The sequence below is a fragment of the Diabrotica virgifera genome, chromosome 8, assembly GCF_917563875.1.
Source record: "Diabrotica virgifera virgifera chromosome 8, PGI_DIABVI_V3a".
NCBI lineage: Eukaryota > Metazoa > Arthropoda > Insecta > Coleoptera > Chrysomelidae > Diabrotica > Diabrotica virgifera.
Window position 1 is genome coordinate 56,665,456 of NC_065450.1, and position 18,480 is coordinate 56,683,935.

Sequence of the window (18,480 nt, forward strand, 5' to 3'; positions counted from 1 at the left end):
CGGATATCTGTAAGATTTCGTGTATATCGGTTTCGCGTTGTTCGTTTCGATTGCATGTTTAATTTCGTTCGTGAATGTCAGCTTGTCACCTTCTACGTAAAATATGTCTGAAAATTCCGTACAAATGTTTAGAATTTGTTCCTTTTCTTCTGAGTTTAAATGATCAATTCTCAGTTGTTTTTTTATTATTTGTTCTCTGTCTATAATTGGATGTTCGCAGTGATTTTCGTCGTAGGTGAAGATTGTCTCCAAGTTTTCTATAGGTTCGATGGAAATATTCGAAAATTCGATTATTTTTGGCATTGCATTAGCATTAATGACGGAAGTTAAAAAGTCTCCATTCTCGTCTACATGGACTAATGCGTGAGGAATTCGAACTTTTTCGATTTCTTGGGATGACAGTATTGCGTCTGTATTAGATAGGTTGCATTTTAATTTAAATATTTGTTCCGTTCGGCTATCAATCGTAATTTGGTTTATTTTTTCTTTTATTCGTTTTTTCTCTGGTCTTGGGATGTGTTTTTGTTGATCATGAGTGTTTTCGTGAAGTAAGCTGTTATTTTGTTGAGCTTTAATGTTTGTGTTTGATTTCAGATATGTTTGAAAATTATTTGGATGTATTATCTCTGTAGGAAATGTCACCGGAGTATTTTCTGTGGGTTTATGTGTGTCTTGACCAACTTTATGCAGGGTAAGGGTTTTGAAGTTTGTATGAAGTTGTCTCGTTTTAAGATCTATTACACATTCGTAATGGTCTAGGAAATCTAGGCCTATTATTCCGTCAAAGTCAATGTCTAAGTTAAAAATGAAAACTTTGTGGGGGTTATCATCGGTAAAGGGAATAAGGACATATTCTGTAATTAAGAGTTTTTCGTCGGTTATGCCTTGAATGGTAACATTTTCTGGGGATCGATTATGATAATTTCGTGCAGTATTCTCTTTGAAAACTGTAATTCCTGCACCGGTATCAATTAGAAGTTTAAAAGTATTCGTAGCGCCATTAATATAATATAAGTTTTTAGAGCTCATTGTGTGAAAGGGGCTTACAGGAATTTCTGTTCCGGGAAGTTCACATTTGGATCGAAATTGTCCAAATTGAGGGCTTGGATTTGTTGTTGTACGTTGATAATATCGGTTGAAAGGTTCGTATGTACTGGAGGATGGTTCTGATTGGGCAGTGAAAGAAAATCCTGATAATTTTCTGAATCAGGTGTATCATTGGTAAAATAAGGGGCATCATTGGTATAATCAGGTGTATCATTGGTATAATCGTAAAAATAGTCAGTTTGGAGATCATTTTCTGTATAATAATCTCCATAAGATTCTACGAGATCATCAGGATATTCATTAAAGACATGGGCTCTTTGCTGAAAATTTTGAAAATTTGGATTTCTCTGAATAACAGTGGGGCGATTTTGCGGTTGATTTTGAGAAGGGAAAGTCGATCTCTGTGGGTTTAAATTTTGTTGATTGGAAGAGTATTGGTTTGGATTACCTTGATAGTTTTGTGGTCTATTTTTATATTGGTTGGAAGAGTATTGATTTTGATTATTTTGGTAGTTTTGTGGTCTACCATTATATTGATTTTGGTAAGAAGGAAAACGTGAGGAGCGGCATTCGCTACTTAGATGGCCAATTCGTCCACAAATTGTGCATTTAGAAAAATTAGATGAGGTTCTTCTCATCGGATGGGAAGGTTTTGGATTATTTTGGTTATCTTTATTTGATTTTTGTGTTTCGAAATACGACAACTGAAGTTCACGTCTGATACGGTTACTGGCTGCAATAAGATCAGGAGGGTTGCTAGCCCTAATTATTTGTCCTAAGCGGGGTTCTAGTCCAGTTAAAAGAGTATTCAAAGCCATAGAGTCAATTAGAGTACATTGGGCTTTTTTTTGGTCTTGTGTTAGGTCTGATTTTTGAATTGAGGCGTGCATTTTTGCATTTAGAACTTGTAGTCTGTTGAAAAAGGTTAAGGGTGATTCGTTTGATAACTGTCGAAGTCTTTGTAGGTCATGAATTAAAGAAGTGAGATCTCTACTATCTCCGAAATGAAGGTTTAGTAAATTTTTGATGTCTGTATAAGAACTTGGTTTTCTAGAATTTACTAATTGAGCTGCTTTACCTCTTAGTTTATTTTTAATGTGAATCGTTAATAAGATACGTTGGTCTCCCGAAGCCATTCTAATTGCGCAATCACATGCGTCTAAAAATGTGGGGAGAGAGATTGGGTCTCCTTCGAATTCGGGAATTATGGAAAATATTTCTGAAAGTTTGTAGGGTTCAATTTCAGCTTGGGTTTGTGAACGTGTTTCAGGCATTTTGATAATAATATGTCAGTGGAAGTATAAAAACAAAATATACAAAATATGAAAAGTAAAATACGGTAAAATAAAATAAAATATGGTAAAATATAGTAAAATATGGTAAAATCAAGTAAAATATGGTAAAATAAAGTAAAATATCGGAGAAAATATATGAAATCAATGAAATGCGCAAATAAAAATGATAAAATAATAAAAGTATGTAATAAAAAAAAATATTTCCTTATTAGATAATCAACTTAGCTTGACTTACTGTATAGTCAAGATTAAAATTGAAAAAAAATATGATGTATGTACGGTATGCTTGCAATATTAAAATATTAAAACGAGATGATTCAATAACTTACATTAACAGAAACATCGAGGACGTCTTGTTTTCTAACGGGATCTGCTACCAGGGGCTTCACCAGGTGTTCCTTCCGTAGTATCCAGTTGAATGAGGACGGCTCTAAAGTCTTTTTCCGTTGAGGGATAAGGATCCGCCGTTGCTAGTGAGTTTCCTTGTTCTAACAACGTTGACCGGATCCTACTGACTGCGCCAAATGTTAAATCACTAACTTCTTAATTGACTTTTTAAAAAGATTTATTTCACAAATTACACTTATACTTTGTTCTATGATAAATTGAAGTAAATAAAATTATATAATTCAAATATGTTACTAGCGAGAAACTAAAATGACGAGTGAATAATAAAGTTAAAGTTCTAAATTTATAACCTTCCTACAAAATGTGGAATCGGCGTTTCCCACGAAAGGCCAGCTTTGGTCAGAGGTTGATGTCCATGCATGGTCAGCTATCTCTATGGGAACGCTTGCTGAAAGGATGATGAAATAGGAACTGATATTGCGAAACCAAAGAGCCGGTAACCCTTGAGTGGTTCAAGGTGACTATTTTCACATATAACATATATATTAACATTAAATAACATTTATGAAAATTACAATTTTATCCTTATGATTTTAATTTTGGCCAACTCGTCAATCAGATTGGTGTAGTCTAAAGTAGCAGCTAGTGAGGACTCTATCGAAATAAGTGCTAATTTTTTTAGTTTTGTTTTGTTGTTCGTAAATAGTTTTTAATCATTTTTAGTTTTGAAAAACTTCTTTCCCCAAGCCGAGACAGAGAGTGTTAATAAAATTCTTAGGGCCGGTACTTTCTGCACCTCGCATGACAAAATTCCTCTAGTCGGGGTTTAATCGGGACAGATAATACCGGTCCTTAGTGATACAGCTATATTTCGGTATAAAAAAAATTAGGATATTTTGGCACAAATAGTTCAAAACCTCTAAAGGTTTCATGGAGTATGGTATCATTTGGGATAAATCATGTAATAATTCTTCTAGAAAATTATTTGCCTATATATCGGATTCTTTTGCTATGAAAAGTATTGAATGAAGATTTTCTAGTATTTTTCTAGTATTTACTTTATCATCTTTCCTTTTTCCCTTTTCTTATATTTCCCTCAATTTAAAAATATCATATAACAATTTAAAATTTTTATTATGAGTTTCTAAAAGCGCAAATCGATCAATCAAATAATTAAATAATTAAAGGAATTGTCTAAATGTCTAAAATATAGATTAAAAAATTTACTTTAAATTTATCTTCCTCTGTTGAGAGCTGATACACAGATCAAATTGACGTATTTTTCTTTTGCCTCAATATTCATTTTCAGCAGGAAATTTGGAACTTATTTACAAGATTTTCCGCAATTTCATTATCAGTAATTTTCATTTGTTCATAGCCAAATTGTCAGTAAATTTTCATTTTTTCCATAGTTTTTCCAACATTTTTACACAATCTGACAAATTTATAGTTACATGTTGCAACATCTTCGAGACTGAATTTATATGAAATAAAATATCATTCCAAAGAACTACACGGCATATAAATTTATAATTTTTAATATTTTTTACTAATCCTCGTGCTTTGACTTTAGTTTCTGAATCATTGTTGACGTCTTCTATTATTTCAAATAAGGCATTATATATTTCACAAAATTGAAATCTTGAGGTTTCAATGCATCTATTCGACTTAACCATCTAGAAGTACTCAACGGTTTTAGTGTTAGTTGTGAAACATGTTTTTTTCAGAACTTACCAACGCTTTGTAAAACCAGAAAAAAGTGTACAGTTCTTGTATAATACAAAAAAAGATTGTTGTTTCTGTAGAAAAAGACGCTTCGTCATTTATTATTAAGGTGGCATGCGCAGGGCACATAAAACGCCCTAGGATATTTTTCAAATATTCTGTTTTGCACACCCTTTCTTATTCCGTTCGTATTAACCCCGTTATCATAGCCTTGTCCTCTGAGCCGTTTTAAATCAAGAACTAATTTTTTCAAATTTGTCAAAATAAGTTCTGTTAAACCTTCACCAGTTAAATATTTTCGGCTGACACTTGCTCCTATATATATTTTTAATTATTGAATGGCTCAATTTGTATTTTGATTCTACTGATTATGCCGCCCCCCTTGTGATGCCGCCTGATGCGGCTGCCTCATAGCACCGCACGGCCCTGACAATAATCAGAGTTCCTGTACAAGTTATTTTACTGGTTAAGATGCGGTAATTAATTGTTTTACTACGAACTACGACGACTACTACAAACAAAAATGGAAGTTGCCAAGTTACATCGATGAGATACTAAAAAAATTAGTAAAATCCTGTATAATTAAAAAATCCTTAAAGAGCTACATTATGGAACGTTTTCGAACTAAAAAGTCCATAATCAGTGCTGTTAACACGTTTTAAACATGCTTGAGCCATCAAAATGTGAGACAAAACCCTTTAAATGTTGTACAATTATAGGAAGTTTACATATTAAATTGAATGTGATGTTTAAAATAATCCTAGATTTAACATCAGGCAACACAGAATTTCCCACACAACACGTGGGTTGCTTGTTCGGAGGCAGTGGCGGCTCGTGGTAATTTAAGGAGGGTGTTCAATTAAAGAATGTAATTATACAAACGGTGAATAAGCGCCCCAGGCGAAAAATTTTTGGGGCCTCGCCAAAAGATGTTCTGTAAAATGAAACCTATCTTTGACCCGATTAGTCAGGATGTCACACACTTTTTTTGTTTTGTGCAGAATATGATACCTACTGAATGATAGCGCTTCTTCGGTGGTGAAGGTGGAGGCAGAAGTTACGAATAATGAAATGGCTTTGTCAAAACTGTTTAAAAATCCGTTTATTTTAACGGCATCCAAAGACCGAGATTGAAATTATAGTTTTATTCTTTGAAAACACTAAACATGGAAAACAAAATAAAGAATGTAGTTTATCACACCCACATAATCACTAAGTTTTTCTATATTGTTCAACTTTAAAACAATGTTTAAACTTTTTGTTTCTTATTGCACATTATTGTACCAAGTTTATCTCCGGCCAAGTTAGTCCATTCTTTTTATAAGAAGTCAATTTTCAAAACTATTTGCATTTTCTTTTATAAACTTCACTGAATAAGGCTCCACTATCCTAAAAAAACTACCTACCAATATTGTATTTAATAAAATCCCACAACAGAAAATGCCAAACTGTGAATCGAAACGCTTCGCCCCGGTCTCTGTGTGCAGTGCACAAATCGTCAATGTTTTAAGATAGGAGAATCCCTGGTTCACGGATTTAAGAGCTCTCGTTCTTCTATAGGGTTACTGTACAGTGGCTGGGTTCAATTTGAATTCTGCACTTACCACGTGCATCTAGCGTAGCGGTGTTGTGCAAACAAATTATGTGATTAATAAATACAGTTATATTTTAATGATACTATGATATTTATGAGATTTAATAAAAAATATTTTAATGATATTTATGAAATTTTTAAAAATATGTAGTTTAATGAAATTTGATTGGGTGTTCACTGCACAAGTGAACCAATGGAGAAACCGTTCTGTTCGGAGGGTAGATCCTCACATTATGGACTGGAAGTAGTTACCACTTGAAACTTGAAACCTCACCTAAATTATTTCAAAATGGGGATGCCTATTCTTGTGATGCCTTTTTTTCAGAAACGCTGATTTTCTACCCGCCAATTGCAATATTGCAAAAGGTGTAATAAGTGCGATTACAAAAAATGTAATGATGATAATTAATGAATTATGCCAATTGCTTTTTCCTTTTATATAGTCTAGGCGCCAGAGGGGTCGCCGTGTCCTTTTAAATTCTGATGGACAAACTTAACGGTTTCTTATGGATTTTTGGCTGCTGATTACGAATTTAGAGGGTGGATTTCGATCCGAGTGGTAAAAAAATTGTTGTAAACAATTTAATTGTTTATAAATTGTTTATAAATCTCTGGCTCATAAACTAAAAGAAATAAAAAGGATATTTCAAATAAAATTTGTTCGTTAATAAAAAACGAAGAACAAACCGTTTACTAAGCTTAAATCTAACAGTTAGAACTCAAGATATTGTAAAATTAGTGCACAATGCAAATTGCAAATTGCAAAATAAGTATTTTTCGCAGCTTTATCGATCGTAACTCAGCTTCTGCGTATGAAAATGAGCTTTAGAAGGCATTATTTTAAAGGTTTATTAAGAGGCTTTCAAAAAAAGTTTGTTAAATTATTTTATCTTCATTTGTTTTAAAGTTATACCCGTTTGAACTTATAATTTTCTAAAAAAAATTGTACATTAATTTGTTTATAAGGGTTTCAAGTAAATTTAAGCTATAAACATTTATACTTTAATTACCAATAATGATAGAAAATTTCAAAAGGAACATTTTCAGCTTTTTAAAATGTTCGTAAGTTTATTTTTGGTCAAGATATCGATATTTTAATGGCGCGCTATGAGGCGCAAAATCGGCTCACAGTCAAGTATGTAAGCATTTTTCGACGCTTTATCGATCATAACTCGACTTCTACGCATGAAAATGAGCAAATATGTGATATCCATATAAAAATGGATCGAGTTCTTTTACATCATCATCATTGCATATAAAACGAGCATTTATGTTGTGGCGGCATACACACAATTGACGTGCCTTGATGATGTTGCAAAAGAACTAGATCCACTTTATATGTGGTTAGTCCACATCATATAGATAATTAGACTGAAGCCCCAGAAAGTTTTAGTTTTACTGCCTACAAGAACAGACTTAGTACCACCATGTACCTGTAAAAATTGCTCTAAGAACTTATGCAGATGTAAAAAAGCTGAGATTCTCTGTATCTCTCGATGCAGATGCATGAAAGATAATGTTTGTAAAAATAGTATTAATAAATAATATCAACTTACTTTTTAGTTATATTTCTGAAATATCAGTTTTTAAGTTTTTTTCTCATTTAGTACAAAAAATAGAAGACAAAGTAAATAGAATGAAAGGTGATACGAGGTACAGTATGATGATTTAATTATAAGAATTATATGATAAAATTTCATTAGGATCTTTAAAAATGAAAAATGAATATAACCTATATACATAGAAATTATAATTTGCATCGAGAAATTAGCACACGTGAACCTTGACGCGGTGAGCCAATCTCGCGCCTAAGAGCGCGCTATTAAAATATCGATATCTTGGTCAAAAATAAACATACGAATATTTTCTTAAGCTCAAAGTGTTCCTCTTGAGTTTTTCTATCATTATTGTTAATTAAAGTATAAATGTTTATAGCTCAAATTTTCGTGAAACACCTATAAACAAATTAATGTACAATTTTTTTAAGAAAATTTTAACTTCAAACTGATATAACTTTAAAACAAATGAAGACAAAGTAATTTAATAAACTTTGTTTGGAAGTATATTCATCTTTCAAATAAGACCTTCTAACGCTCATTTGGGTGCGTAGAAGCCGAGTTATGATCGATAAAGCTTCGAAAAATACTTATTTTGCAATTTACAATTTGCATTGTGCACTAATTTTACAATATCTTGAGTTTTAATTGTTGGATTTAAGTTAAGTAAACGTTATTTTCTTCGTTTTTTAATAGCGAACAAATTTTATTTGAAACATTATTTTATATCTCTTTTAGTTTATGAGCCAGAGCCTTATAAACAATTTATAAACAATTAAATTGTTTATAACAAATTTTTGACCACTCGGATCAAATTCCACCCTCGAAATCCGTAATCAGCAGCCAAAAATCCATAAGAAACCGTTGAGTTTGTTTATCAGAATTGAAAAGGACACGGCGACCTCTATTTGGCGCCTAGAATAATATACCCTTCTCCGTTTTTGAAACGATTTTGCTTAAAATTTCACATACTTACTACGTATTATATCACATGAAATCAATATGAAATTATTTGTGTTCAATTTTTATAGGCTATTTTGGGTATCGTAAAATGATGCTCTACATTATCAGTATGTGACGATTAGGGTGAGCAGAATGTCGTTGAGATATTTGAGTTTACTCGTTTTATGACCATGATAAACATCGTGAAATTTATCAAGTGGGAGCGGTAGGTCGGTATTTAATTTGGACATTTCCTTTAGTAATGTGATAACTTTAATAAAAGGGATAAGTGACATGATCAAGTAAGACCAAAATTCGAAAAGATTAAATTATTTTCATTTACATTGTAGTAGGGGAGCGAAGTATGTTAATGTGCAGTCACTCGAGCGCTTTGGGGACCTATTGGGTTGAGGAGAGTAGGTCCTAAAACCAAAAAAAGTTAAGTAAAGTTTTCCATTTCAGTGGGGACTTTCCATTTTTAATTTAATTTTCCATTTCCAACAATCGTTTCTTCCGCTTATAGCGCCATCTATCCATAATTTGAAAACATCGAATATAAGTTGCTTATTTTTACGTAAAGAATCCAAATCTGGAATAAAAATTTGGGGCTCCTATTTAAGGCTCCCACCACCTCCGTGGTGGGTCGTGTTTGGTAATATTCGATAGATTTTTCAAAAATATTGATTAAGTGTATTTTGCAGTTTTTCGATCTAATGTTACGTGAACTTGATAAAAAGTTATTTATTGTTTATTATTTATGGAAGATCCAAGCAGGGAATACAGCAGGATATATTCTGTGATCCAAGTATTTTGTTGTTAAAAATGTTTAAAATTGTAAGCGTTCCATAGTAACAATATATTATTAAAAAATCCCTTTATCACTTTTTCTCTTTTGTCGATTGAGTATTAGTTTTTGTTGTACAGTATATAAATTATTACAATCACTGAATACATAGTTAGTGAAAAAATTACCAAATTAATTAACTGAATTAATGATGCAATGATACAAGTAACAGTTATCCAAGAACATTCAAAAGCCATCTCTTTAAAGTTAATGATGACATTTGTCAAATAATGTTTATATATCCATACCAGTGAGAACTATACTTCACGTAATTTGCCTTGTAAAGACAGAAAAAGTAGGGATCGCCGTGTACTTACTCTAGTTCTAACGTATGGAGCAGAAACATTGATCCTTACCAGAAAAGTAACAATAAGGCACAAATGGTTCAGAGAGCAATGGAGAGGGTGGTCAAGATTGGATGCAATGAATTATTTACGGGAGGGCTATGTCCAGCAGTGGACTCAAAACGGCTAATGATGATGATTTTTTCCCCTAAAATGAACTAAAATGTACTTACCCGCTTTTAGCGTCAATCTCGTCAGCTGCAAATAGTTGTTCGGGATTGTGCCTGGCAGCCATATCAAAATCAATGTCCCTGAAGTAGCGGAAATCAATAGGACTTTGTACTAACTTTGAAAGAAACCATCGTGTATTCATAGCTCTTGGCAGTTCACTGGGTTCTTGTGGAATGGGATTTCCACTCCTTTTTCCATGAGCTAAAATAAAAAATTAAACAATGCTAAACTTTTTATTGAAACTTTTGTGTGCAATAGTAATAACCACATTTTGGAAAACTGTAGTGAAATATATTATTGAAGGTACCGATAAAATAAAGATATTTTGTAATTTTGCACTGAAATTATTTGTATAGTCGGTTCGCTAAACTCAAGACACTAAACTTCCAAGTTAGATAGAACTTCCAAGTTCGCTAAACTGTAGACACAACTGGCTAGTGATTTTAGTAAGTAAATTTTCCAATTGGTAAAATTGTCAACAAAATTTACTAAATGTAGTTAATAATTAATAATTACTAAATAGTTAGTAATTTTTCTAATTTTGGCAAAATTGGCAAAAAACAAAAACATTACCTACTAAAATCACCAGCCAGTTGTGTCTGAGTTTAGCGAACCGACTATAAAATTGTGTAAAAATTCCAGAAAAGATTAAGGATACGCTGATCCAGCCAATCAGTCATCCCACATATTCGGCTAAGAAACATTTAAGCATCTAATAAATTCATTAGTAGTGACGAAACTATAAAGAATCTCTAATAGAAAAGGCGTTATTTACTAGTTTTATAAGATATTATGAAAGATGGGTGGTATATTGACTCGACTATATTCCTCAAATATTCATCTAATTTCTTGTAACTATTAGAATTAACTTTATGATAGGAAAATACACTCTCTATTTTTCTTCGAAACGTTTATCAATAATAATTTTGTTTTAAATTTTTTATCAATAAACAATTTTTTTTGTTTTCTCTAAACGTTATTTTTATCGAGTCAGCCAATAGTGACTATTATTCATTTGTATGAAAGCGAGGGCCGTAGGCTAGTCGAATAATCATCAAATAAAGTAACAAAATATTGAAACAATATTTTTAATATCCCTCGAAGTAAAGGTCGTAGAATATTTTGGTCTATCTATAACATTCGAAATTCCGTTTTAATATCGTATTCAATACTAGTGTGCTTTTTTGTATCTAATAATGAGCTCCTAAGGGCAATTTATATAGTTCGTTCACTGACGGTAAAATATTGCAAAACCTATAGATTTTAAATAAACCCTTGTAGACGAGCGGCACACCCCTAATTTGAGGCACAGAAATCGAAAAAGCAACCATGATAGGTGACTGGCAAATTTTGATCATTCTTTATGTTTTCAAAGTAACCACATCCAAATATGAAGTTTATTTTTATTGAGAATTGGTAGAAAATGTTCAAAAATCAAATTTTATGCTAATTTTAAAAAAGGCAATAAATCAATTTTGACGATTTTTCATATTTACCTCTCTGTATCTTTGGTTGCTATAAATATTTCCTTTTGAAAATTTTACTGTGTCATCTTTGTAAAATTTAGATAGCGTTGTTAAACAACTCAATTTTCATCCCACGTGTTGGGAAATGTTGGGAAATTCAATATCTTACCTAAGGGCATTATCTTTGTTGCCGTGTATCCATCCTAAGGCATTTTATTTAAGTATGCACCTTTGATGCATCCATATTATATTTAAAAGGTTTTTACCCGAATATTTCTTTGGTGACTAAGCTGACATCCAATCTGTAAGTATAACCAACTTGCTCTAACCTTAGTCAAAATTTAATCACCAACTTTACATTCATTAAAACGGTTATACTTACTTTTAGGTCTAACACTGATGATGATTTTTTATAAAATCGAAAACGTTTTGTTGTGATGTAGCCCTTAAAGGGATTTTTAATAAAAAAAATTATACCTTTGACAAAGAATTTTTCCAATTTTTGTAATTGATGGTATACCGCCAACTACAGGAAAAATTTTTCTTTTTCTTGCGGATTTCAGAAAAGATATTAAAATAGAACAGAGTTATAGCTATTTAAACGCAAAACACGTGATTTATTTTTTTTATTTTTAGGGTAAAATTGCAATTTTGACAATGTTCCCCCACGTTAAATTCAAAATTAACCCAATTTTCGTTTTCAGCACCGTCAAAAACACAAAGTAAGATCAAAATTAGCCATTCACGTCACCGTGGTCAGTATCTCGAGAAATAAGCGTTTTTTGGGGTGTGCCGCTCGTCCATAAAGTCACATAACTTTTTTCTGTTGCATATTTTGACTTGAAGTTTTCCAGAAAACTTCTTCATGTATTATGTTTTATTGCTGTTTTGGCTGAATTTATAAACTAAAAAGTTTGTCACTGAACTTTTTTAAGTAAACATGAAACTAACGAAATCTGACGACAAAATGTTTAAAAATTAAGTTTTTTTAATATGTTTAAACATTTTGGACAAATCTCATTGTTATCTAAATACTTCAAAGATGACGCAGTAAAATTTTCAAAAGGAAATATTTACAGCGACCAAAGATACGATAAATTTGAAAAATCATCAAAATTGATTTTTTCGCATTTTTGCATAAAATTTGATTTTTGAAAATTTTCCTCCAATTCTAGATAAAAATAAATTTCATATTTGGATTCAGCGACCTCGAAAACATAAAGAATGGTCAAAATTTGTCATTCACCTTAAAGTTGATTTTCGTGGTCGGTATAACGTAATTTTAGGAGTTGCCGCTCGCATATAGGGCTTTTCATCGACTGTCATTTGTTTCGAGCTTCTGTCATATTACCAGAGAACGGCAGTTCTCGCCAGTGGCGCACACCTACACCCCCTACACGCAACACTATATATACACGAAATTTTCGATTTTCTAAATCTGACTGAATTAAAAATTGGGCCAACTCCCATCATAAAGTTCAGGAAAAGACTCACCCATTCATATGTCAACCATCCATTTTGGTCCAAGGGTGTGGATTTTACGGCCCTTCCTATTTAGGGTCTGTTTTTCGTTCTCGTCCCCAAAACTCCCAAAAACTTCGAAAATTCAACTTCTACATTTACGGCTTCCAATAGAAGCGATCATTACCTTTCCAACGCATGTCTAATTTTGAAAATCGGTTATACCATTCAAAAGTTACCGAGCTCAGAAATATGAGTAAATTTTTATTTAAAAAAGGAAAAATGTTTGTGGATATGTGTGTATGTATGTATATATGTATGTATGTGTGTGGAAAAGTTAAACCGATCTGAATTTTTTTTCTGTGTTTAAAGAGGTTGTGAGTTGTGACTACCCATAAGCCAGCTATAGGACTTGGTAGGTACAAAACGGCATATTTTTTGGCGGTATATATCTTCGGTTCAAGAAGAGACAGGAGAACAGTAAATACACCAATACAATAGCGTTGCGTTAAGCTTTCAAATGGTGTCTAAGCTGTCAGGATCAGACATACACACGGCTCAGTACAGCGGAAAAACTAAACTTTAAAAATTTTGGTTTTTCGACAATTACTCAAAATTTAAACCTATGAATTACGCCAATAACTAAGCGTTTGTAGAAGGACTCTAGACGAATCTAACGGTGTATACCTTATATCCGGGAAAATTCAAGTTTTTAAGTTATAGGCTTCATAAGTATGATTAAATCTATTTCTTATGGGGAAAACGGGTTTTCAAGCTCAATAATTCCTGTAATAGCTTCAGTTATAATACTTTACCTTAGATGCATAAGATACTACTTGTCAATACGTTTCAAACTCATGTTTAGTGAACAAAAGCGGTTAAGCCGTTTAGAAGCTATTAAGCTACAAAAGTATAATCCAATTAACGATTATTCCCTAAATGGTTTATGTAGTTGTAGTGGTTACGAGCTAATTTGATCGGGCAACGGGCAATCCGAGTTCATTTACCGGCCACCCCAATATTTTTTTCAATCTATTTCGAATAGAAAAAAAACCTAGTGTACATTCGATGGACACTAGATCATTTGGGAGATAATGCGACAAAGGCGACCATTTATAAAGCTTAACGTGTAATCGAGAAACATTGCATTCAATTTTATACATTTAATTTATAAATAACTTTGAAAAATTCCTGATACAAGAATAAAAAGCCGCTAAACGCCGTAAAACTGAGTGGCGCATACAATATTCCAGCTACAAAAGGATCTGATATGAATATTAAAATTTTAGTTTTATTTTAAAAGATTTTTTTATAATATTTGCTAAATTTGAAGTAAACGCGCCACAAAAGAGTTTCAAAATTCAAACTGTATCAAAGTTACTCTTTTGTGGCGCGTTTTACTTCAAATTGAGCAAATATTAGGAAAAACTCTTTTAAAATAAAACTGGAATTTTGTTTTGCATCAACATGAAAATACATTTTCGCGCCACGTAATATTCATATCAGATCTTTTGTAGCTGGAATATTGTATGCGCCACTCCGTTTTACGGCGTTTAGCGGTTTTTTATTCTTGTGTTGTATAATCTGTGCATAATATTAACAAACAACGATTATACGGCATATGACAGAAGAAGCTCGAAACAAATGACTGTGAATGAAAAGCACTATTGGATTAACATGAAATTTGGCATATACAAATATACATACCTAACATGTCAAAGAAAAAAAAGGGATATTTTGCCGATGTGTGATTTTGCTCTGAGGTTGAGTTTCACCTTTCTCGGGGATGAAAAAATATAAGGGAATATAAAAAATGTGTTAGGACTGGAGTTTTAAAAGTATCAATTTTAGCTCATGTTAATTTTGAACTTAAGTCTTTTTTTTTTTGTTTCCGTTATAGTATGAATTTGTTCAGTTTGTTGATCTTGAGGTTTATCTCATATACTCGAGGAATTGTTTTGTTCTTTGTTACTACCTGATTGTTTACCTTTAAACGTTATTAATAGAAGATGCTAAGTTTAAAAACAAAAAAAAGGTGAAGGTATTAAAATGAGCATGATATTGTTATTTTCAAATATCTAGACAAAGTTATAAAATAATTGATTTCATGCTTACCACCCCAGCACGCATGTCCATAGTTTAGACAGGAACCTGTAACAAAAATAATTTTGTAAATACATAGTTTGTAAACAGTTAAATAATGGCATTTATACTATTTAATTAGATCTAAATTTATTCTATCCATAAATAATTACCTGCTCATTTTTTTTTTAAACTTTCGTACTTTCGTACAAACCTTTTACGTAAAAATATATATAAAAATAAAAATATTCATCAGTAAACGTAAATATTGGGTACATGGTTTTTGAAAAAAAAAGAACGCAGAAATAGAGTATTTTACACTTTTACCTCTGTTGTTTAGGTTAGACTTTATGTTTTTGATATATTATTTTTAATAGTCTTCTTTTTATGTCAGCCTAGGTACAGTTTTTGTGGTATTTTTACTGCTTCCAGGTAAAATAAATAAAATTGCATTTTATAAATTTAATTTTTTTTTAAATACATATTTGTATTTACTTTCATATAAGTCACTTTCATATAAAATCTGTTTCTATTCCATTTGAATAAAAACTGATTTTAAAAATTTAAGGTGTCGTATATAAAAAAAATTACTATAAAATCAATTGAATTATCACAGTATTGTAATCTCAAACATCACGTAAACATGAACCTCAATCTACAAGTCCCCGCAGCACGAATGCGAATAGCCTGCAGTGCAGTGTCGGTAGATATGATCGGTAGGGGTCGACAAGACAAGAATTCTTGTCTTGACAACAACTTCTTGTCTTGTCTTGAGAAGAATTCAAGACATTTAAAAAAATCTTGTCTTAACGTTTTCTTGAGATCTTATATCTTGTCTTGGCTCAAGAAATTTCAAGATCTTGAAATTTCTTGATTACCCGGTCGGGTGATTCCACTGCGACCTTTTTATTGCGTTGCGTGCTAACACGGCCTCCACTGCCACTGGGGGAGTCCCTGATCTGCATTTGTTTCCTGACGAACCCAACATTGATGTGTAGTTGCATGCTTACAATAAGCATTTTGTATGTTTAGACATCGAAAAGGATTTTGATTATTTGGAGGATAAGATCGAAGTAGACAATGTTATTAATGCTACTACATACTTTATATTTTAACTTTTCTGTAAGTAAAATTAAATACCTTTTAAAAAAAATCAAAAACTCAGGGCAAATGCAACTTAAACTTAACAGTGCTTGCGAGGCCATAAATTGTAAGATTACTTTACCAGAACTAGATGTGCCTACAAGATGGCATTCAACTTTCGAAATGCTAACATGGGGCTTAAGTGTAAAAAATGCTTAAAACTATATTTTGTGACAACCACCAAAATCTAAATAATTGGAAAATGTTAGATAAAGAATGGTTCTGATCAGTAAATTTTGTCAGTATCTGAGAAGGTTTAAAACACTCTCGAAGGGGAAAAATCTTGCACACTCCCATTGGTGGCAATTGGAGTAAATTTACTTTTAAACAAACTGGAAATATCGGCTCATGAACTTAATAATAAAATTGATAGAGACGCTACCGATGCGCAATTAATTTACTGCATTCAAGCTGCGAGAAATAAAATACTGAAACACTATAACAAAACTAATTGGTTATACTGTATTGTTGTTATTTTAAATCCTCGCCTAAAGTAGAGGCATTTTCCTCTTCATCTTGGGAAAAGCTTCTATAATCAGAGGGAGTACAAAATTTGAACAAATATTTAAAGCTAACTACTTTAATAAATCCCAGAATGATCTATAGAATCCAATTCCAAAGTCAGTACTCAATCTGAAAAAAGAAGATAACGAATTTGATTTAGATATAATTTACCTATTTAAGAAAGCTGATAAAGATAACTTACAATCTTGGAAGTATGAAATTGAAAAATACTTAAATGAGCCTAGGTCAGAAGATTCTGAGAATATACATACTTGATTGGTGGAGAAGACCCGTCATTATCGAAAATGTCAAAGGATTTTCTCGGAACGCCAGCAACATCTGTACCTGCGGAAAGGCTATTTTCAACAGCAACTTTAACACTAACAAAGCCAAGAAATCAGCTAAGCGTTGACTCCATAAGAGGTGTTAGTGCGATGTCACATTATGCGTTTTGACCGGATGCGGTGGAAACGCATCCGTTTCCAACGCAACCGGACCGACCTGTCACACTATGCCTTTAGTCTGGTGCATTTTGTAAGCGCGTAACGATGTCTCAAAACGCATCCGGTTCCAACGCAACTGGACCGACCTGTCACACTATGCGTTTTGACTGGATGCGGCGGAAACGCATCCGGTCAAAACGCATAATCTGACATCGGCCTTATCTTCCTTAATTCATGGCTTATTAATTCCGATTTAAAAAGGTGCTAAATTTGTTATTTAAAATAAAATCTAGTTTTTATTATTAGGTAGTCAAGATATTTCAAGATTTCTTGATTTCTTGACAAGAAATCTTGGTATTGACATATTTCTTGTCTTGTCTTGAAATCTAAAATTAGTTCTTGTCTTGATCTTGTCTTGAAATCAAGACAAGATCTTGAAGTGTTCAAGAAGTTGGCGACCCCTAATGATCGGGCATGCCAACTAAGACGGGTGGGGTAGGATTGGTCACGCGGTGGACATGTATGTCCAGCGGAATTCACAAGGCAGTTAAATATTCACCTGTCATACAGTCGTATTGCTGTATAATCGTAGTAGGATCGGAACGTAGCATGACAGTTGGGTTATGCTTAGAATATCTTGGATGAAACACATCACAAATGACACAAAGCCGGTACTTCTTGTTCTTCTTTTTTGTGTAGACATGACTCTGATGGTCACTTATCGGTCAGTACTCTGGTGGAGAAAGACGGCTTTGCAATCTTGTGTGACCACTCTCACCACACTACAAAGACAAGCGCTTATAAATATAACAGGAGCCTTGAATAGTACAGGAACGGCTTCATTAGAGGCTATAACAGGTCTCCTTCCGCTGGAATTATATATTTCGACGGTAGCCTTTATGTCTATCCTGAGACTCAAAGCAAACAATACTTGGAGGCCGAATTATGTATTGAACAGCCACACAAACATTACTGGGACTATACTTGAGGAATCCATCTTTATGATGACACCAGAACTAATCTTCTCTGAGAAGATTAATACAATTATACCATCTAGAGAAAAAAAGTCCCAAATATTAATGGGGACTTAATATAGTCCACTAATGGATCTAAAACTGCCCATGGCACTGAATTAGGAGTCTTTGGGCAAACATGTAACTATAATAAATCTTACAGCTTACGTCAACATACAACGGTGTTCCAGGCTGAAGTTTTTGCTTTGGTGGCCCGCATTGATGAAATCATTGATGAATACCCTAAAGCTAAGAGAATCAACATTTACACAGATAGCCAATCGGCTATTTTGGCTGTAGAGAATCCTCTCACCAAATCAAAATTGGTGAGAAACTGCAAACCTAGCAAAAGGCAATAAAGTGTCTTTAATATGGGTGCCGGGTAATGAAGGGGTGCATGGGAACGAACGAGCAGATATGTTAGCGAAACAAGGCTCGAGAAAAACTTTTGAAGGCCCAGAACCTTTCTGTGGCATCAATAAAGATTCTATGAAAAAGGAGG

At 32.8% G+C, this 18,480-nt stretch overlaps 1 protein-coding gene across 1 annotated transcript in view; it reads right to left on the reverse strand.

Annotated features, from left to right (window-relative positions):
• Positions 1 to 18,480, reverse strand: part of LOC114339254 (uncharacterized) — a 265,488-nt gene that overhangs the window by 58,169 nt on the left and 188,839 nt on the right. Inside the window, exons 2-3 of the mRNA XM_028289881.2 lie at positions 14,909 to 14,944; positions 9,869 to 10,067 (exon numbers count right to left, since the gene is read on the reverse strand). Coding sequence (XP_028145682.1) covers positions 9,869 to 10,067; positions 14,909 to 14,944 — 235 coding nt within the window. The remainder of the gene's footprint in view (positions 1 to 9,868; positions 10,068 to 14,908; positions 14,945 to 18,480) is intronic.